The sequence below is a fragment of the Myotis lucifugus genome, unplaced genomic scaffold, assembly GCF_000147115.1.
Source record: "Myotis lucifugus unplaced genomic scaffold, Myoluc2.0 scaffold_19, whole genome shotgun sequence".
NCBI classification, from domain to species: Eukaryota; Metazoa; Chordata; class Mammalia; order Chiroptera; family Vespertilionidae; genus Myotis; species Myotis lucifugus.
In genome coordinates, this window is record NW_005871067.1 from 3,352,068 (window position 1) to 3,374,515 (window position 22,448).

General features: G+C 33.3%; 1 protein-coding gene across 2 annotated transcripts in view; it reads left to right on the forward strand.

The window, feature by feature from the left end:
• PSPC1 (paraspeckle component 1) overlaps window positions 1-11,115 on the forward strand; it is a 77,591-nt gene extending 66,476 nt beyond the window's left edge. For both annotated transcript variants that reach the window (XM_006085482.3, XM_023751163.1), the window contains exons 7-9: window positions 3,855-3,912; window positions 8,332-8,501; window positions 10,293-11,115. In XM_006085482.3, coding sequence (XP_006085544.1) covers window positions 3,855-3,912; window positions 8,332-8,501; window positions 10,293-10,478 — 414 coding nt within the window. In that variant the 3' untranslated portion in view covers window positions 10,479-11,115. The remainder of the gene's footprint in view (window positions 1-3,854; window positions 3,913-8,331; window positions 8,502-10,292) is intronic.
• Window positions 11,116-22,448: the final 11,333 nt, after the last annotated feature.

Here is a 22,448-nt window from a genome sequence, read left to right on the forward strand (position 1 = left end):
TATATATTTTATTTTATTTTTTGCAAACTTCTTTAATGCCCAACTGTAATGTAGTAGGAAGAGCGGTATTGTTTTACTGTGTTGTAATTTATTTAATGTTTGCCTTTATGGAAAATGGCTGGCTTCCCATATTTTCTTCTGCATTCCATCGATTGCAAAGTGCTCTTGGTTAAAGTACATGAAAAATATCTGACTTCACACTGGAGATGTGTTTTAACTTTTTCTGGTAATTGTGGATATGCTTGTTTGATACTATAGTAAAACTTGATAGGCATTAATTTCCATTACAATCATATTGGTCTACTTTGAACTTTGAATGGCTCTCTTACCCAGGCACGTTTCATAATGTCATGTACCCAACATTCGGAAAAGTACTGGTTTATCAAGTTACACAAATATTTCAGATTTTAATGTATTTTATTATACAAAATTAAAAACCACATCTTAATACCAAAACTGATGTCATCATAAAATGTCTGCAAAAATTTGCCTGTCTAATGCTGTCTCAAGAAAAATTCTTGTTACAAGCCAAAAGGGTTTCATTCAGCTTCTAACCCAATCACAGTAATTGTTTTTCTTGAAACAATCACCATACTTCATAATGCAGCAGACATGCTTTAATGTATATATCCTGTGTTGTTGGATAGAATATTAAAAAGATATGTATCCAAGGATAGTGATTTAATAAACAATTTTTATTGCTTCATCCAGGTATCATAATTGAAAATTTTAAGCTGCTATTGTATGCATGTGAAGAATACAATGATTTCTAGTAAAAATTGAATACAAATGCTTCTATTTTTGCCCAGAAAAACTGGATTTTTGCCCACAATTGCTTTTGCACTATCCACAAATGTCGATAGAGTGAAAAGCCCGAATAGATCATAACATTTTAACTATGTTCTAGTGTTAATAAGTCATGAAACAGTTTTGAATCTGTGCACTTCATGAAATGGTGTGGGGACTCTGAGTACTTCAAGAATTGCTATTTGAATGAAATGTTGCTTTGATATATACTTCTGAAAATCAGTCATACTTTGCTTGATTTGTTGGTAATATGTTAATTTAAGCTTTCTTCAGTGACAAGCTTTCAGGGATACCTATGCATAACTCTTAATAGACAGCATACCTTCTTATAAACATTGTAAGAATAAACTAAGAAAATTGTGTCTTTTGTTAGTTTTTGTTGAAATTCTTTAAAAATGAAGGTGTCTTATGAAAGTGAAAAATTTCATGAACTCTGTTTTGGCAAAATTTTATAGGTCAGCTCAACCACTTACTATATGTATGTATGACCTTGATAAGTTATTTAAAAGTTCTGTGCCTTAGTTATAAAGATCTCTAAAATAGGATAACAATAAACCTACTTACAGGGTTGCTATGAGGTTTAATTGAATTAATTAAAAACAATTTTCATAGCTTTATCGCACTGTAGTAGTCTTTTGAGGTTTTCTTTACATATAGGTTGTCTCCTGTTAAACCACAGCTCTTAATTTATGCTAAAGTAATGAAGCATTATTAAAATTTATATTATAAAAACGTCACACATACTGTGAGCCAGTTCTAATTTGAAATATATAAGAATAATTTATAGAAGTGAATTTCTTCTATATGTATTGCTTCTTGAGTGGGTACACAGTTATAGTGAACTTATTCAAGTGATTCTCCTTATTGATATATTAAGTTATAATGAGATTTACTGTCTTAAATTCCTTTGATTACATCTCTGCCTCTTTCATTTTACTACAAGTATATAGCAGTGGATTTATAGAAAGAAACAGTAACCTTACGACATTACTAGGAACCTGAAAACTGCTCATTCTAAAATAGTTTAAAAATGATCTGTCATCTAATTATACTGCCTTTTTATTTATTTATTTTTATTTTATTTTATGTATTTTATTTTATTTATCTTTTTTTTTAAGGGAGAGGGATAGAGAATTAGAAACATCACATCGATCAGCTGCCTCCTGCACACTCCCTACTGGGGATGTGCCCGCAACCCAGGTACATGCCCTTGACCGGAATCGAACCTGGGACCCTTGAGTCCGCAGGCCAGTGCTCTATCCACTGAGCCAAACCAGTTAGGGCTATACTATCTTTTTTAAAGTTATGAGTGAAGCTATATAAAAACACTAAATTATACTCTTTAAGGAAATCTCAACACTAATAAATTGAATGTATGTGTGTTTAGTGAAACATGCTATACTATACAATATAAATTGGTATTTTACCAGTGATATTGCTACGTTAACGGATTATTGTAAGGTTTTTATTATATTATTTATAGAAATATATTTTAGAATTGGAGCATCAGGAAAGGAATGTTAATGCCACTGTTGCATAATTGACTTAAAACCATAGATCTCTTCACTGTGTTAATATGATTTTCACAAAATTGTGTTAACTAAGAAAATGGAATAATAGAACAATTTAAGAATATTTTTTAAAAGTACGTTGTGAATAATAAAGCTAAACATGTTATTTCAGAAAGTGATAGCTAGAGGTAAAGCTGAAGTTATAAAAAGATAATAGAAATGGTAGTCTCTACACCTTAACCCCACCAGTGAATCATAGGCATCAAGTTAGAGTGTTAGGGTATATGAGGGGGATTTGAAAATTGAAGCTTTATACAGTGAGACAATAATGATTACCTTCTCTAAACTGCATTTCTAATCTTCGTAGTTAAGTCAAATATAAAAGTAAAAATACAAATTGAACCCCTGTTTTTAATCCTCACCCGAGGATATATTTCCATTGATATTTAGGGAGAGTGGAAGAGAGAGGGAAAGATAGGAACATTGATGTGAGAGACACATTGATCGGCAGCCTCCTGCATGCCCTGTACTGGGGATCGAGCCCACAACCTGGGCATATATCCTGACTGGGAATAGAACTATGATCTCCTGGTTCATAGGTTGACGCACAGGGCTAAAATTAATTTTAAACGTAAAAAAATTATGCTTTCTTTAGATTCAGACATTGTTACTTTTGTCTGAGTATGTTTTTTAGGATCACTACATTTAACACATTTGTCTGATACTGGAAAAGATAATCAAATAATAGTGCAAATTGCAATTGTAATATGTTGAGTTATTTCGCCAAATGTAGTATGTTTAACATATTTTATACATTTATATGACCTTTTGTGTTCACCTCAAGAGCATTTTGTTTCATAACTTGCCAACTGTGTAATACCACTTTTATTTAGGTTTCCAAATAAAAACACTGTTCTAATGAAGGAAGGGAGTGTTACATTGAGTATTCAATAATTGCCTTGTTTTGTGGAGACTTTTATGGTAACCCTGTATTATATTGGTCATGGGTAAAATAATGCTTGAATACTTGAATAAAAAGGCAAGGATGAATTACAGTATTTCAGAAGTGAAAATAATCTATAACTGTTTTTAGCTTAGTGTCTCACAGCTGTTTGTATTGTATGTATGAATGTGTTTGAATATAAAAGTGGTAACAGTCATTTCTGTTTGAAGACTTTAGTGATCTGGGAGGAAAAAATAATTGGCCCTGGGGGTTATTATTACAAGATTTTAAAAAAAATCTAGGCATGTGTCTTTGATCTATGGAATAAAAACATTAAAAATATTCTCTGGTAAATTTCATGTAATCTGACTTATTTATAATCTAGCATTATAAACTGGGTGCTTTAAACATTGTAGTATGTTAAGCCTGGGAGACTGAAGTTTCTTTTCAGTGCTCTTATTAAGTGAGAGGTGTTGGAAAATTAACATTCTTTAATGGAAAGTGTTGTCCCAATTTATTCTTTTCTTTTTTATTTTAGATGGGAAATGTGATAAGATCGATAGGTTGACTGTGATAACTATGTTTACTTACAGAGAGAACAGGAAATGAGAATGGGTGATATGGGTCCCCGTGGAGCAATAAACATGGGAGGTAGGGATTGGAAGCAAAGGCTTCTATAACTTATTTGTAATTCTTTGGGCAACGGTATATGCTATTTGTGGTATCTACATGTCAGTAACAAACTGAAGTTTGGAATCAACATTTTAATGATGAAATCTCTTACATTTATGAAATTAAAAGATACAAGTATATTTAAAAATATATGCCTAGGGAGAATTTTTTCATTTTGTTTATTTGAAGGCTAAAATAGGCAGTATCTTTTGTTTGTTTATTAAATATGTTTTTATATTTTTTTTAGAGAGGAAGGGAGAGGGATAGAAAGATGGAAACATTGAAAAGAGAGAAACATCAATTGGCTGCCTCCTACACACCCCTTAGTGGGGATCAAGCTGCAACTTGGGCACGTGCCCTGACCTGGAATCGAACCAGTGACCTACCTCTTGGTTCATGGGTCGACGCTTAACCAGTGCGGCACACCAGTTTGGCTGTATTATCTTTTAATAGACTTAATGAAAAATACCTGTAACCAGGTTTTGATACAATATGAAACTTGTTCAGTTAATTGCATGCTATAATATTTCAAAAATCAAATTTCATGTCTTTAACCTTTTTACTTTGGAAATTTGGTAGTTTTTGAGTTGTAGAGTATCTAAACTTTTGGGGAGTATTTTAGAAATTTCTATTTTAAGGTAACCTTTTGTGTAACTTTGTGTTGTGTAGCTATTTTTATTTATTTTACTAAGTGTTGAATATTTTGCCGTAACCTACAGTATTGTGCACAGAAACATGCTCTGTGGAGACATTTATGACTGTGAAGGAAATGAGATGTCTTACACATTTAGGTTAATATATAACTTTAGAGTTGATATAGTTGTATGTGTGTGTTTTAAATTACGTTTTTATTGATGTTAGAGAGAGAGGAAAAGAGAGAAACATCCATCTGAGAAACATTTACTGGCTGCCTCTTGTATGCAACCTACTGGGGATCAAGCCCTTAGCCCTGGCATGTGCCCTGATGGGAATCAAACCGGTGACCATTTTGTGCATGGGTCAACACTCAACCAACTGAGCCACACCGGCCAGGGCAAGAATTGATGTAAAGTTTTTAAGAAAATGCCTATGTTAATAACATCTTTAATATTTGTTGGCTTATAACCATGTTTTTAGGGAAATAGCACTGAGTACATAAGCTAGGGAAAAGTAAGTGTGGAAGTTTTTCATGTTAATTTGGAAGTGTCACGCATTTAAAAGTTATATAAATCTTTGCATAACACGCAGGTACATATTGTTGTAAAAATTATATTACCTTAACATTTCAATATGCATAACATGCACACCCACTGAACAAATCCAAAGTGTACTTAGATTACGTAGTATATGGAATAAAATTTAAAGCCTCTAATGTGTGATATAAGTATTTTCCATTATCGGCTTCCTTTCTCCCTCTCATGGCAGTTTCTCTGCCACTGCCAATGAGATGATCTGAAATCGTTTATTGCTGTTCACTTTGTTACTTTTCTTACCTACTAAAGTAGTAACTGAGAATCTCTGGCATGCAAAGTAAGCATGAAACATTGCCCTTACCCATAATGAACTTCATTGTGAGTTAATACAATCAATACACAAAATAATCAGAGTAAATTAATTGTAAATTATGAAACACAGTTGTATATATAATAAGTACAAGTAGTTCAGTATTTATGTCTATTTCAAAGTAAATTGTGGGTTGGTCCAGGTGGTTTTAAGAATATAAGTGTGATTTTATGGATTGTAGGCAGTTTGAAATGCCATTTTAATTATTAGATTGTCAATATCGTAACCAAACTTGAAGTATATCTGATGTTGCCAAGGACACAAAAACATTCTGACTGTTCGGTTAGCAACTTTATCAGAAGAAATATGAAACCGTGCCTTTAGATTCCTTATTTAGTTAGGAATTTAAGAGAATCACAAATTTTAAGGCATTTTATTTACCAGAGAACCATATTTACATTTGAGCATTTACTTAACTTCCTAAAGTCTAATCCATGTAATTTTCTCCTCTTTACATTTTATTTAACATGACACTTTATCCTAATGATTTACTGGGTTATGTATCATCATATAGTTTTGTTGCTGGTGTCAGTTCACATCCTGTCAAGTTACATTGATGGAATGTGTCAATAGATTTTTCTGGTGTGTTTACCAGTGTACATACTAAGTGGAAAATAGGTTATAAAACTGGTTTTCATGGGATCAGATAATTCTAACATTTCTTAGATCTTTAAATTTTTTTTAATTTTATTTTTTTGAAAGGAGAGAGAGAGAGAGAGAGAGAGAAAGAGAGAGAGAGAGAGAGGAAGGAAGAGGAAGAGAAAGCGAGAAAGAGAAAGAAACTGGTTTGTTGTTCCACTTAGTTATGCATTCATTCATTCATTCATTCTTGTATGTGCCCCGACTGGGGATTGAACCCATAGCCTTGGCATATTGGGCTGATGCTCTAACCAACTGAGCTAACTGGCCAGAGTCTTCGATTTTTTATTTTTTAAATATGTACTCTATGTAGTTTTTACAAAACTGATTTGAGAGAGAGAGAGACATTTATGTTGGAAAGAAACATCCATAGGCTGCTCCCAGCATGTGCCCTGATCAGGGATCAAACCTGCAACCTGGATGTGTGCCCTGATCCAGAATTGAGCCCAAGACCCTTAGGTGATACTCCAGCCAACAGAGTTTCTAGTACGCTGGCCAGGGCTTAGATTTTGTTAAATTCAGTTTAATTACAGATGTGTGATAGAAGACGTGATTGCTAAAAATAAGGCAATTCAACTATTGATAGTTGGAAATATTATTTTTTAGTTATTTTACTATACCTATAGTAGCATAGTTATATTTGAATCTCATAAATTAGATGTAACAATTCTGTTCTATTAAAAAAAATCCACCCTAATCTATGACCTGTTGTTTTTGCAAAAGTTGAGGTCAGATTGATTCCTCCCAGATTCATGTCTTCACTCTTTTTCATTTCCATTGTGAGTGATGTATTGGAAGTCTAGTAAAATTTTTTGTTTATAACTTTGCTAAGGAATATAAATTTCTTAGTTATAGATTTATCAGGAAGACCATTTATGGATTAAGGAAATAATTCCTTCCCTATGAAGTTGGTAGATTCCTGAAGATTGGGTTCAGAAAGAGCAATAGTGTGTTGTCAGGGACAGATAAAGGAATAAGACTTTTCTCTCGCAGCTGTTCCTTGTGCTTAGCCATTTAGAGTTGTCGGTTTTAATGAAAACTTCAACTCATGTTATAATGTGCTTTTGAGAAATTGAATTCAGGATGTTATAAAATTGACCTACATAATGAAATAGTAGAAGAAAACTCAAAGTTAAAGTCAATTTTTTAAAATTAAAAAAAAAAATTTTTATTGATTTCAAGAGAGGGAGAGAGAGATAAATACATATAAACATCAATGAGAGAGAGACTCGTTGATTGGCTGCCTCCTGCATGCCCCCTATTGGGCATTGAACCCACCAGGATATGTGCCCTGACTGGGAATCGAACCCAGGATTTCTTGGTCCTCGAGATGACACTTAATCCATCACAGCCAGGCTGAGACCTTCTTTATTATGAATTTTTAGTGATAAACAAATATATCAGTACTTTAAAAATTAAAAAAAAATTGTGGAAGGTACCTAAAAATGCTGTGTTTGAGGCCCTTATAAATGTGGTATTATAGCTTAAACACTATTGTAGTTTTCGACTTTCTTATGAAAGAGTTTGTTCCCATTTGCAGAATTTCAGCGTGTTAAAAAATTTAAAAAGCTAATGTAATAATATTATATCTGTATTTGGTTGCAGTGGCTTTTAAAAATAAGCTTTGTCATCTTGAGAGTCATTTCAATTTGTTTGTTTAGATCACATATTTCTACATAAAGTTAAAAAACAGTACCTCATACTTTTTCGAGATGTTCATTAACTATATAAAAGTCAAGAGATTCGTTAGTTATAGTGAACATAATATATTGAAGGGAATGGATTCTTTCACAACTTAATGCAATTTACATAACATTTTTAGTCATGACTAAAAATATTAAGTGGTTTTCAAAGTGCTAATCTGCTTTTCATTTGAACTGGTAGAGTTTAGCCACCATGTAAAGGGAGTATTTGGTTAAAAAGCAAACCATAGAAATCATACTGACTTTATTTTAAAATTCTTAAGCTTTTACAGTCTCAAATGTCCTTAAGTAATTGATAGTTGTCTCATATGTTTTATATACTTTTGTTTTTAGAATGAAAATTCTATTAGTGTAGGTAACACTCTGTTACAGAGTAGTTAGCTGAGTGTCCCATTCTCAGAGAAGGAAAATGATTTTGATGATGTCATCTATATACATTGCCTAAGTGTTGTTACATTTTTAATGTTTATTGAACTAAGATAGGACAGCTCTAAGTATAGATTGTTTTGCGTAGATGGGTTTAGCCCAGCACCTGCTGGTAACCAAGGTCCTCCTCCAATGATGGGTATGAATATGAACAACAGAGGAACTATACCTGGCCCACCAATGGGTCCTGGTCCTGCCATGGGACCAGAAGGAGCTGCAAATATGGGAACTCCAATGATGCCAGATAATGGAGCAGTGGTAATGTATCATAAACATTATTTTGATTATATTCAATAATATATACTTATGCTCTAAAGGTAACTTCACACTTAAGATAATTTGGCATTTGTTTTGGCAGTAAATATTAATATGCAATGAAGAAAAAGCAATCTTGTGAAGTTATATGTTGATTATGAGGCAATTTTTAAGTATCTTGAGAGAGTTATGATTACCACCCATGGCATGCTTTGTACTTAGGTATGTAGCAAACATATATGTTACATTTGCTTTTACAGTGCTTTCAATTTGTATCCACCTCTTACCAGCGTTCAGGTACTTTATGATTGTGTTCTTTTCCTGTGTGGACTCCTTACCTTTGGTGGGGGACAAAATTCCAGTACGTGTGAAAACAGTTTTTTGTAAACATAAGTTTAAAATTTTAAACTTACATTGTAGAATTACTAATTACGTTTGTTACTAAGTTAAAAGTAGACAGTTTTATGTCTTGGTTTGAGAGTGTGAAGATATCTTTGTGTGCATTATTATAAAAATGTTTTTCAGTAATAATTCTTACATTTGAATATCAGTAGCAAGACTTAATATCTGTTTCATTTCCCTCAAAGTCTATCACTGTTTAAATGAGGCTTTATATTAAACATTTTCTCATTTGTTTTTTGTTAATGGTTGTTCTAAGTACCATTTAGAAAAGGGAAATTGGTTGACCGTATATTTTGAAAAGGAAATTTAGTTTTCAAACCACTACAAAAATCTTAAGTCGCCATTGCTGCTAAGAAAGAAAAAGCACTGCAAATTAAACTTAGACATGCCATCAGCTGTAACTCCTTCCTGGTCTCAGAGGTGTTAAAAGTGGATGTGTGTCTTAGAATTGGTGGATGCAATATTTTACCATTTTAAAATTTATTTACTTTAAATGCTATCTTTTATGAATTTGGAGAAATTAGACATGCTAACAGTGTTTTTTAAAATGAGTGTAAAGGGAGATAAAGAGGCAGTGCTGTCATATCTTCTATGAATGGATGGCGTTTAATGTAATTAGTGTATTTGTTAACTTCAGTGGAAGGCTTTATTTTAGAGTAAAATGTTTGAAAGCTAGTAAAAACTTGCAACACCTTGTTTAAATTTTTGTGTAGCAACATAATCATTAGTAGTAATTTTGAAGCGCTATATGTGGCCAGTTTTTCCACTCCTTCCTCTAAAATTGTATACTTTATTTAAATATTGTCTTTGGTCTTTTTCACACTGGAGTTTTGAGTCTGTTCAACTTTTGAGATTAATATATGTGGTTATTACTGTGAAATTTTTCTAACTATATGATTCAGATGTCCAATAAATTGTTGATTTTAAAAAACTTTATTTTCTCAATAATAATCTTTGCAAAAAACATCTCAAAAGATTTCATAACTTTTTACTTTCTGAATATGATGCTACTCCTCAGTTTTATCTCTGCTGTTTTTTTAAAAAGTATTTTTTATGCACCACAGTTACATGCAATATAAACTTTTTTTTTTAAAGGTACCAGAATAGTACTATAATATTGATAAGAGGTTTTTAGGATGGCATTTGCTCCATTAAAATCAGTTTGTTCTTCATGAAATTGGGGCATTATATAGCAGTATGTAACTCTTCAGATGTTTTGTTCTTTTAAACATAGTAACTAATTAAATTGCTCCTTTCTTCCTTCTATGTGTGATCCTGATTCTGCTGGACTTTCTGCTGAACTTCATGACACCACTACTTGGGATTTTGCCAATTTTTCTTGTCACTTATATTTGGCGTGTTCCAAATGGACTTTATTGTGTTGTATTCTAGCACAATGATAGATTTCCCCAAGGACCACCATCTCAGATGGGATCACCTATGGGTAGTAGAACAGGTTCTGAAACCCCTCAAGCACCCATGAGTGGTGTAGGTCCTGTTAGTGGTGGTCCTGGTGGTTTTGGTAGAGGAAGCCAAGCAGGCAACTTTGAAGGCCCTAATAAGCGTCGTAGATATTAAACATTCTTTCATTCCTATTTAGAGAAAAAAAAATTCAGTGGTATGCCTTTACACTTAACCTGTTACCTTGGAAGAATGGTTTTATTGTTAATGTATGCAGATGTTGAAGTATTTCTTTGTAAAACGAGGTTTTTGTATTTTTCTTTATTCATGAGCTTTGTAGATTAGAATGGTAATGCTGATGCTCATCATTGTGAATGTTAAAATGTGTTTGTGACTTTAGCTAAATATAAATATCCCATAGTACTGTTGAAATCTATGTAGTTCAATAAAAAAATCATTTTGGATAATTTACAAATGTTATTAGTGGTATTCTCTTACAGTTTTGCTAAACTTGGCTGTAACAGTAATACTTTGGTTGCTTTAACTAATCCCAGCCATCTAAAAATGAAAATGGATTTCCTGCTTTTTAGTTTGTGCAAGTAGCACTGAAGATAGCAGCTAGTGAAAGGTAATGTTAATAAGGGGTCTGGCCTGGGAGTTTACATTTGTGTAAACCATTCATGTTCTGTGAAACCAGAGTTGCTGTCAGATTTCATATAGAATCTGATTATTCAGATATTCCAAGAGGAATCTTAAGGATACCTTTGTCCTGTGCTGATTTTTTCAAATAAATCTTTTCAATCTTGGAAAAAAACCTGTTTGAAGGCAAATCTCTTTTGCTTATGATATAATGTTTGTGTTTTTTTCATTTTTTATCTTTCCTCCCATTTGGTGTCAATATCTAGATCTTACCCTTTAAATTTTCTTTAAAATTAAACAATACTGTTAGATTGTATACTAAATGAGGATTTACTGTGTGATTTATAAGAAATAAGACATTTCTTGAGAAGGTTAGTTTCTAAAAGTATTAAAGATGGTTGACTCTGCAGTGTTGTAAATATTTTCCTAGAGTTGGTAAGTCTCCAGTAAAATTTGTCTGATGGGCTAGGTGTGTTTGTCTCCAAGGAATACAAGTTTAATTTTAAAAAACAGAATTAACTTGAGAATGGCTAGAGTCATTGGAATCATAATACATCTCTCTATTATTGGATATGTAATTTGAATTTTGATTTTCAATACTAGGGGAAAACAGATTTTATGACATTATAATTTTTATTCCAAAAGAAAGCCTTTGCTGTTTTTAAAATTTTGTGTTTTAGCCGTGCTTGTTTTAAAATTGCGTGTAAGGAACATATCTTTAAATTAAACGGCAAATCTGACACATTAGCCATTGATCACAACATATTTTTTCCTCATAACTTTTCAGTGTTACTATATCATGCTTTAACATTTCTTTTGGAAGAATAATGCACTAGTATAAAATGAACAGCATGTAAATACTACCTTTTATTTTTGCATAGTTTCTGTTTTTTCTGGAGGGCATACTTTGGAAAGAAATAAATTTGGTTAATTTAAAATCTTGCATAAACACAGTTGGGTGTGAAGTGTAACTGAGATAACTTCTTTTGTGCCAGTTAAAATGTTCTTATGTACTATTTTTTAGATACAACAGTGTGGGTGGAATTATTTTCTAAAATTTGCACCAATACAGGCTTTTGTGTTTGGCAGTCATGGAGATTGTAAAATAATAAAGATTATTCTCATTGCTGTTTTCCATGAATATATATTAGCAGGGAGTGGGATTTGTTTTAATTTGTATATTAATTGCAGTGTGAGGAGTTGAAACATTAGCTATAATCTTAAAGTAATATATATTGCACCTCATACCTTTCCCAGCATGTGTGTTTTTTTTATATAATTCTTAAGTAATTTTTAGCTTTGTATTTTGTTTCAAAGCAGAATTGATATTGGGAAAAACTTTATCCTTTGATGTTAATACCAAGCTATCTTTGGCCAAGGCTGTGGAATTCTATAAGATTCATTCAAGAACATTTGAAAGCCAGTGCACAAAGACGTGCAAATCTGCTGAACATTCTAGTGTCCGGCTCAGCTCTGGCTCCAAGAAAAGAGCTCTGCACAGCTTTTTCCCTGCATCAAGAAAATCCTTGTTCCAGTATTTAACCAAGTTTACCCTGGGAACAGTCAGCTTCTGGGAGACAGTCAAGTGGAACATCTGTGAACTCCTAGCTATTCAGTTTTTAGTGTTCCCGTAGAGTTAACCTATGGCTGGACCAGTCAATATTTTTCTTGTGAATTAGTATACCAGTGAATATATTTCAATGGTATTTGCTTAAAAGTGGTAGATATGAAAATAAATGTAAGTTTGTTCATATATGCTACCATAATTATTTCCATAAAATGGTAATATGAAACAATTTTAGTATTATAATATCACAGTATTATGTTTTGTGCCATGATTTGAAACACTGGGTTTAAAGTCTACAGGATTTAGATTTCATATACTATTAATGTGTAATAAATATGCATAAAATAAAGGAACACTCATTTTTCTAATTGCTTTATTTCAGCAATGTATTTTCTCAGGATTTCCCTGTTTTTGTTTATTATGAAAATAAATGCATTGATTTTCTTGAGAGATACAGTTTTTATTTGAAGGACTCTATGTTTACTTATATTTCATAAAGCTTAATTGGTTATTCTTCCTTGAGTTTTTGGATTTGTCTATTTAAATAAGTGCTGAGTGTTCAGTGGAACAGATTAAATATTTGTTTTTTTAAACTCTACAATATCAGTAATATTAGGGAAGAAATTGTTTAGTTGGAATTGTGATTTAATAGAAATTATCAATAAGGACAGTAACTGAAATCTTGTTTCTCAAATACTAATTGAAACACCTTCATGTTTTAATCAGAAGCATACTTGAATATTTCAGTAACTTGGTGTTTATGTTTAAAGTCTATAATTGCTAAATGTTACTGTGAATAATCAGTAGTTAACTAATTGAAAATGAGGGTTAGGTTGATAATTACAACTTAGATTCTGAATGAGAAAAAGAACATAAATGTGTGATTGAAAGGAAATATTTTGAAATAATGTGATCAAATGTACGCTTAAACCTTTAAAAGGTTTGAAATTTAGTGACAAATGGGACTAGTCCAAAATAAAAGGTACTAAACTTTTTTTTTTTTTTAAATAACGGGAAATTTCTTGGGGAGTACTTGTGGTATTTATGTTTTTTTTGTGTGAAGAGTTTTGTTACAATAGCTAATAATATGTTAAAATACATTCCTGAAATTTGAGAGGGTAGTGATGATGTAAAAAGTCACAATTTCAAGAATAAGCTAGTAAACACCCACATACCTAACTCCTAGATGTAAATGTTTTCCTGTGATTATTTCATAGACAGATATTCTTAGATGGTGGCATTACTATTTCAAAGTAAGTTTCAAGCTTATCTCATGGTAAAGAAATAATGATTAAGTAAAATAAACAGTACTTTTATACATAACAAGAGCAGTATTTTCTTTACACTATCTTCTATTGCTAAATTTAAAAAATAATTTTAATGTGCTCACTTTACATATTGTTTTTTCCAGTTGTGTAAAATGAAGTATGCATACAGTTTCCCAATTGAATGTGGTCATACAATTTATGGAATGTCACTCTGGGGAAATAGTAAAGAATTCCACAATTTTTATAATATCTGATCTTTAAAATATGCATTTTATGTATTATATACTTTACTAGCCCTTTTTTTGTCAAAAGCACTGTCTTCTAAATGTGGGGAAAATACTTAAAAATTTTTTATTTGCTTCTTTGATTACTCATAACAGTATTAATTGTTGGCATTTGAATCTTAAAAGAGTAAATATTTAAAGGCCCAATCAGAGTGCTATGTTATTTTGGGAATATTTTTTGACCACATGTCTTTCTCTATAAAAGCATGTTTAGATTATAAATATCTAGGGCTTCCTTTTGGTTGAAACTTCTTATTCAATTTTATATATATATATATATTTTAATATATTTTTATTCAGAGAGGAAGGGAGAGGGAGAGAGATAAAAACATCAAGGATTAGAGAGAGTCACTGATCCACTGCTTCTTGCATGCCCCACACTGGGGATTGAGCCTACAACCTTGGCCTATGCCCTGACTGGGAATTGAACCGTGATGTTCTGGTTCATAGGTCCACGCTCAGCCACTGTGCCAAGCTGGCCGGGCATTATTCGATTATATTTTTATTCACCTGGTAGAATTAGCAGTCTCTACTTTCTTTGTTTTATGATATTTAATTTTCCTTGTCAATAAGACAAGCCTATATATTCTAGGTGGAGGATATTTCATCCCTTAAAGTAATTTAGCTGGAGTTCATAATTCCCAGTTAAAAAATTTTTTTTTGAGTATATTGTTTTATTGCTCAAATTACTATATACCAACGCCTCTTTCTTCTGCAACAGATACTATATTTTGTTGACTATGTTCATTTAAAAATCTTAAGTTAACATTACTGTTTAATTTGTCTCTTAGTTAAAGCATTGTATTTTAGAAGAGATGGTATTCTGCTTATGCATGTAAATAAAATTTTAGTTCTTTTTCATAAAATACAGTCACCTAAATTTCATGTAAGGCACTTCTCTCTCAAAATTAAGACTCAAAATAGTAGGCTTAGGTAAAAAAAAGGAGTGTAATTAGTTTGAGTATATGACATTTTTCTCTTCAATTTTTCTTATTTTTAAAAAAGTATAAATGTTTTTGTATTAAGTACAAAGGTCAATAGTAATGTAAGTGGACCATATACTTCTTAAATGCTCTGTATAAGTAAGTGTGTCATCTGTAGTGTTGAAGATTTTGAATTGATATTTATACTAAAATTAGTTTCTAGCTCTGAAGTTGTGAGTATAGATTCAAACTTCACATTTTTATTATACATCTCAATTTAAGGTAGAAAATATATGTATTTAAGGTAATATCAGACTCTTAAATGAATAGCCACAGTGGTTTACTATGTTTTATGTTATATCTATGACTGGATCTCTAAGACATAGTCTTCCTTGTTTTATCTTTTATGTAAATTGTCACTCAGATGGACTTTTGTAAATCTGAGATTTTTAAGTATGTTTTTGCGTTTTAAAAGAACTGTGTAAACAGTCCTTATCACGATGAGTAACATTTTCTGTGCTTAATTAGGTTTATTTTTTAAAAATTATCCATATCATAATATGTGAAAATAGAGAACATTTTATTTCATTGTATATTTTGCCAGAATAATTTCCATTAATTTCCCCCCAGGGCATATGCAGATTATTAGATAATGTCAATTGGTATATGTGAGACATTGGTTAGATTTACATATCTTTTTTAAAAAATATATATTTCTTTATTGATTTCAGAGAGGAGGGGAGAAGGAGAGAGAGATAGAAACATCAATTATGAGAGGGAATCATTGATTGGCTGCCTCCTGCACGCCCTCACTGGGGATCAAGCCCACAACCCAGGCTTGTGCCCTTGGCCGGAATCGAACCTGGGACCCTTCAATCTGCAGGCTGACGTTCTATCCACTGAGCCAAGCCGGCCAGGGCTACATATCTTTTTTAATGTAATGAGAAAAAGTACATCTCACACGAAGTGATTCTCTTAATAGTTTCTGACCTTTTTAGTTTTGGAGGCAGTAGTGACTTCCTGAGTGATTATAATGTTAATGCTTTAATTTGGTTAGAATATTTGCATGTTCTTGGACTTGGTTAGAATATTTTAAACGTTAGGATCACTATGGAGCCAACAGTTGAGCAAATTGAACATAATAATTGGAGTAATTGTGTACAAAGTGATACTTTCTCAGCCATATAGAGTTTTTTTGGGGAGCCATGCAACTCAGAACGCCACTTCATGCATTTATGGATTGTACTAGTATTTACCAAGAGGTCCTATTGTGTGAATGGATCCTTTCCTAGAGCTGATATAAAAGCAGTGGGAGAACAAAATCCTTGTTCTCTAACTTGTTTGTTCTCTCAATTCTCTGGAGGGCTCATTACAAAATAGACTTCTGAGCTCTACCCAGGAGTTTCTCATTCAGCAGGTCCCAAAGGGGGCTAAATAATGTACATTTTTAACAAGTTTCCAGGTGATACTGATACTAGGTTTAGGGACATTACTTTGAGAACCTCTGTTCTGGTGTTACTCAGAATAGGCAGTGTTTTTGTTGGTTGATTTTTCTTGTTGCATAATGACTATCCTCATATATTGTGTGTCGTGGACAAAATGGGGCCACATGCTAATCTGAGAAGTTCAGGGAATGCCTGCATAACGGCCTTGCAAACTCAGAGACCTAAAGTAAGCATGTCAAAATCAAAGGCTAACACGGGCCAAATAAGGTTTAAGTTTATGTAGGCTACTAAATAAGCAAAAGCTTCAATTTTCATAGAAACGTAGGTTTATTTCGATAGAGACATGTTGAATACAAAGGACTGAAATAAATGAGTAATCATTAAAATAATTGCCGAAACCGGTTTGGCTCAGTGGATAGAGCGTCGGCCTGCGGACTGAAAGGTCCCAGGTTCGATTCCGGTCAAGGGCATGTACCTGGGTTGCGGGCACATCCCCAGTAGGAGATGTGCAGGAGGCAGCTGATCGATGTTTCTCTCTCATCGATGTTTCTAACTCTCTATCTCTCTCCCTCTCTGTAAAAAATCAATAAAATATATTAAAAAATAAAATAAAATAATAGAACATTTTAATAAAAACTAATATTTTTTCTTATACACTAACTTATCGGACACTGAACAACTGCACAAAATAATCGGAATACAAATAAACCTATTTTTCTTGTTCTCCGAAAGCGAAATATTTCCTGTTGCAAAGTCCAAACAAGTCAGTCCAAGACTAATGACGTGGCAATTGGCTGCTAAAAGATTTACTGCTGGTATTAGTGGAGAGAGATGGTGCGCCTGCACATAAGGCGCGTAAGGGAAATGAATGCAAACAATTACAGTAATCAGTCATTAGCGAATGTTGTAGTTTGTTATTAATAATTAATGTATAACAGGATATTGTAAAAATTAAGTTACAAAATTTTTATTAAAACGTTTCTTAAATACCGTTATATTGGCTGGGCCACAAAAATACTCGTGGACTGCATGCGGCCTGTGGGCCGTGAGTTTGACATGCTTGACCTAAAGTAACCACAAAAGATGGTCTGAATTTAAAACTTTTAAACTAAAAGTTTATGGCAGGTTGTCATGTCCTAGGCAAAATCTTCCCAGACAAAGGTCTGTCTTTACCTTAACAAAACCTGTCTATTGTTTTGCATCCAGGATAACATTCCTTTGGAATGTCAAGGTAACTCCCCCTTTTCTAGACTCCTCAGGATACAACCAGTTCACCAGGCCAGAGACCATAAATCCTCTCATTGTTATTGTTAATTGTTGACTATTAACTATCCTGTACCCATCTGTGTAAAAGATGTGTCTATCATTTTACCTTTCATCCAATCCCCTGCTTTTTTCCCCCCACCTCCCTAATCTATCATCAGTGGATTTCATGTAATGAACTTGCATCTTCTCTTTATTGTCATGTATAAAATAAGGTGCAAAACTGCCATTCTCTGGAGCATTACCCTAATCTGTTGAGATTTAGCTTCCTGGCAATTGTCGACAGTTTGTCTCAAATAACTCAAAAAAATTCTCTAGGTTTGAATGTTCTTCCTTTGACATTGTCTAGGATTCCTGGCAAATCGTAGACAGTCCCCCCACCACCCCAACTCTTCCAGCTACTGCCATCTAACAAGTATTGCACGAACTCCATTACTTTTGACTAGATAGTATCATTGCCTTTGTGGAAATAGGATTTTCTTGTGTTCACAAGCCTAGATAATTCAAGTCAAGAGGTAATAAAAAAGTGCATTTTGAAAATTTTATAAAGGGTTTATAACTTACCATCCTGGAAAATATGATACCACTTTGATAGATTAAATGATGGCCTGACCCATTTTATCTTTGTTAATCACTTTAGAAAGGAATGCCTTCTGAGGAGTTCAATAAATGGGAATTAAGTGGTTTTATGGTAAAAAGTTACAGGCTGCTTGTCAGACCTTATAAGGATTGTACTACATACAGATGTGATTCAATGTCTGTTTTAAATTATGCAATATATTACTTAGCTGCTATATTGAAAGTAGTTTCTTCCAAAATTTTTTTATATTATAGTTTTTAAGAAAGTCACCAGGTTTGCAGCCTGCTAAATTATCTCAGTAGGTATTTTCAAGAACATTGTGGTAGATGTCTAAGAATATCTCTACATAAGAAGCAAGTATAGATAGATACTTATTTCTAACTAGAGGCGTGGTGCACAAGATTTGTGCACTGGACGGGGGGAGTCCCTCAGCTCGTCCTGCGCCCTCTCATAGTCTGGGACCCCTCAGGGGATGTCTGCCTGCTGGCTTAGGCATGATCGTGCCTAAGCCGGCAGGCAGACATCCCTCTCACAGTCCGGGACCCCTTGCTCCTTACCACCTGCCTGCAGCAGAGGTGGGAGAGACTCCTGCCACCGCTGCTGTGCTCACCAGCTGTGAGCCTGGCTTCTGGCTGAGTGTTGCTCCCCCTGTGGGAGCTAACTGACCAGCAGGGAGCAGCTCCCGCATTGAGAGTCTGCCCCCTTGTGGTCAGTGCGCATCATAGCAACCAGTCATTCTGCCGTTCAGTCGATTTGCATATTATTATTATTTTTTTAAAGTCTTGATTTTTTTTTTATATTTTATTGATTTTTTACAGAGAGAAAGGGAGAGGGATAGAGAGTTAGAAACATCGATGAGAGAGAAACATCGACCAGCTGCCTCCTGCACATCTCCTACTGGGGATGTGCCCGCAACCCAGGTACATGCCCTTGACCGGAATCGAACCCGGGACCTTTCAGTCCGCAGGCCGACGCTCTATCCACTGAGCCAAACCGGTTTCGGCTGCATATTATTATAAGCCTTTTATTATATAGGTTTTTAATCCAGATGTCATCTGTTTGCCTATCCTGCTTCCCAAAGACTACCATAGCTTAGTGTGCTTTCAATTTCCCAGAAAGTTCACTTGTCCAAGCTTTTTGTATTTTTTTGTGTGAGGTAGAAATGTGTTTGGCTTTGGGAGGGTATAGCTGTGATCAAGGAAGTCCTCTTATCAATCCTTTTATCTTTTAACTTTGCACCAACTCACCTCTCCCTCATTTTTTAAATTAAGGAGTCAATTGTGTATTGAGTCAATACACAATTGCCAGGACTTTGAGTTGGCTTTACCCTAAGGGGCTTCTTAACCTATTTTCCAACTGAGCAATTCTCATGAAGGCTAATGAGAGTAAAAAAGTTTTATCTACTAAAAAAATTTATGAGGCTAGGTTCTTGATAGATTTATTTTTCTGTTCAATTATTCCAATCAAGAAGTTATTTTAACTCCTATGACTACAATGAGTTAGTTATATCTCTACAGAAGTTAGTGCTTAACTTTATTTTTAGGCACATGAATGCAGAAAAATATGATGAATTTTGAGTTTCTCATTTAGACTGGTTTCCCTATACTCTTTGCTTTTCCTCCTCCCATACATTTTTAAGTGATAATAGCCCAACTTTTATCCTACTGGACATTAAAATTTTAAATTTATATGTTAACTATTGCCACAGATTTATGCATGATGATTAGGAAAATTTAAAAAGACCTTTTTTTTAATTTCTTATCTGTATATATACTTGGAGCCATTAATTCTTTTAAAATACTAGTAAGAGGAAGATCAGAACTTTTTGGAAAATTATACACCCCAAATTTGGGGGTGGGTGGGAAGTATAATATAAAAAATACGTATTCAGATTGCTTCTGCCTTGAAATAAATACAATGTGTTTTTATTTTAGTAAGATTAAGTTTAATCTACATCCTAGTATTTTTGCTAGAAGTGTTAGAGGTAAGGTAAAATTAAAGTATAGTGTGTCATATTATGATCTTTTAGACCTATGAAGTATTCCATAGGTTGATTAAAAATACAGATCTCAATCTGGATTTTTCCCCAATTGATCAGTATGGAAGAAAGCTATTTGTCACAATCAGTTTCTAATCACGCTTTTTTTTAAATCCTCAGTGGAGGATATTTTTTCCCATTGATTTTTAGAGAATGGAAGGGAGAAGGAAAGAAGGATAGAGAGAGAGAAAGAGTGAGAGAGAGAGAGGAGAGGGAAACATGAATGTGCAAGTGACACTAGCGGCGGGGAAGGAACCCAAAACCCGGTATTTGCCCTTGACTGGGAATCCAACTGGAGACTCTTATGTGTGTGGGCTAATGCTCTAACCACTGAACTGCTGGTCAGGGCTAGTCATTCTTCTTAATAGGTCATATAAGAATCATGTATATTAAATACAGGGGTGGGCAAAAGTAGTTTTAGCAACATTTGAAATGCTCAATACTGGTTTTCTACAATTGCTATATAGACAATTTCTTGCAGTCTGGACACTTAGGATATAGCTATGCATAAAGTAGACCAGCCCTCAGCTCCCTGTGGCACATGTGTTCTAGATCTACAGGGACAAAGAGCGACAAACAGTTGAAATAACTTAATGTCAAAAGGGTAGAGAAAAAGACCAGCTATTTTAGATAAGGGGACTAGAAATTGCCTTTCTCAGGAGATAAAGGGGCAGCATTCTCTGTTTACTTTAGTCTGCTGGCAAAACAAAGCTGTGGTGATATAAGTGGATGCAGTAAGTGCACTGTGGGAGCATTGTTATCCCGTGTGGTGGCCATGTATGGCTATTGAATCTTAGGAATAGGACCAGTGCAACTGTAACTAACTTAAATTCAGCTATCAAATGTAAGCATACTTGGAATGATGTGGGTGTGTGCATCTAAATTTAATGAACTCTACAAGCATCGAAGAAATTTTATCACTTGAATTAGAGGTGTAAAATATACACAATTGCAAATGTTTTGGTATGAAGAAATGAGTGTGAAATATCTTTCAATTTTAACATGGTTACATATTGAAGCAATACTTTGACTATATTGGTTAAATAAAATATGTATACTTAATAGAATATATATACTAATTTTATCTGTTGCTTTTTACCCCCTTTAACTTAGCTTCTAAGAAATTTAAAATTTCTTTTTTTTTGGTCTATCTTCTATTAAAAAATAATTAATAATCTTGAAACAATTATTAAAAATGTATATAGAGAGAAGCCAGTTACATTTTTCTCACCATTATAAAAATAACTTTATTTTCTTTAATTCATTGGAATATGAATTTATCCGGCTAAGAATTTATCCGATTACAAAGAGCTACAAAACATCTTATTTAACTTGTTTCTAAGGCAATGTGTAATTATGGTCAATGTCTTTCTGGTGAAAAAAACTGTATTAAGTGTAACTTCACTGTCATGTACTAAATGTCTGATCTTGGGATATTTACTAAATCCCTTAAACCTTGATTTCCTCATCAGTAAAATTCAGGGTTGAAGAAGGATAAAAGGAGACAAAGCAAAAGAAAAGAAAGTAAAGAAAACATCTATTGCCAATTAAGTTAATTTGCTTCGTATAATTATATTAAATATTGTAATGATACTGTCACTTCTACTGTTTCCTTCCTTTTTAGTTGTTTGCAATAATGTGTTATAACTTTCATTCTTAATTTAGCAAACTGTCCAATGAAAACATCTTTTGGTAATAGTTAATCTTAGGACATTCATTTCATGGCATACATAAACTAATTATTAAAATTCTGCAGCACACCAAAAAATATATACTTTGCCAATCTGACAAAAAATAGGTATAATTTTGATTCATCCACGCAAGATGGCTATTGTTGTGTTGGCTGTTGCCATTTTTTTTTTTAATTTGACAATCTAAGGAAAAAGAGGTGAGTGCCCCTGACTAAATAGTCAGGCATTACACGTTTTGAAAATTCTTGTGGCACACCAGTTGAAAATCATTGATCTAGCTTAAAAGAGCAAATAGATTCTCAACCTTCCTAATGTCGCGACCTAATACAGTTCCTCATGTTGTGGTGACCCCCAACCATAAAATTATTTTCGTTGCTACTTCATAACTGTAATTTTGCTACTGTTATGAATCGTAATGTAAATATCTGATATGCTATATGTGTTTTCTG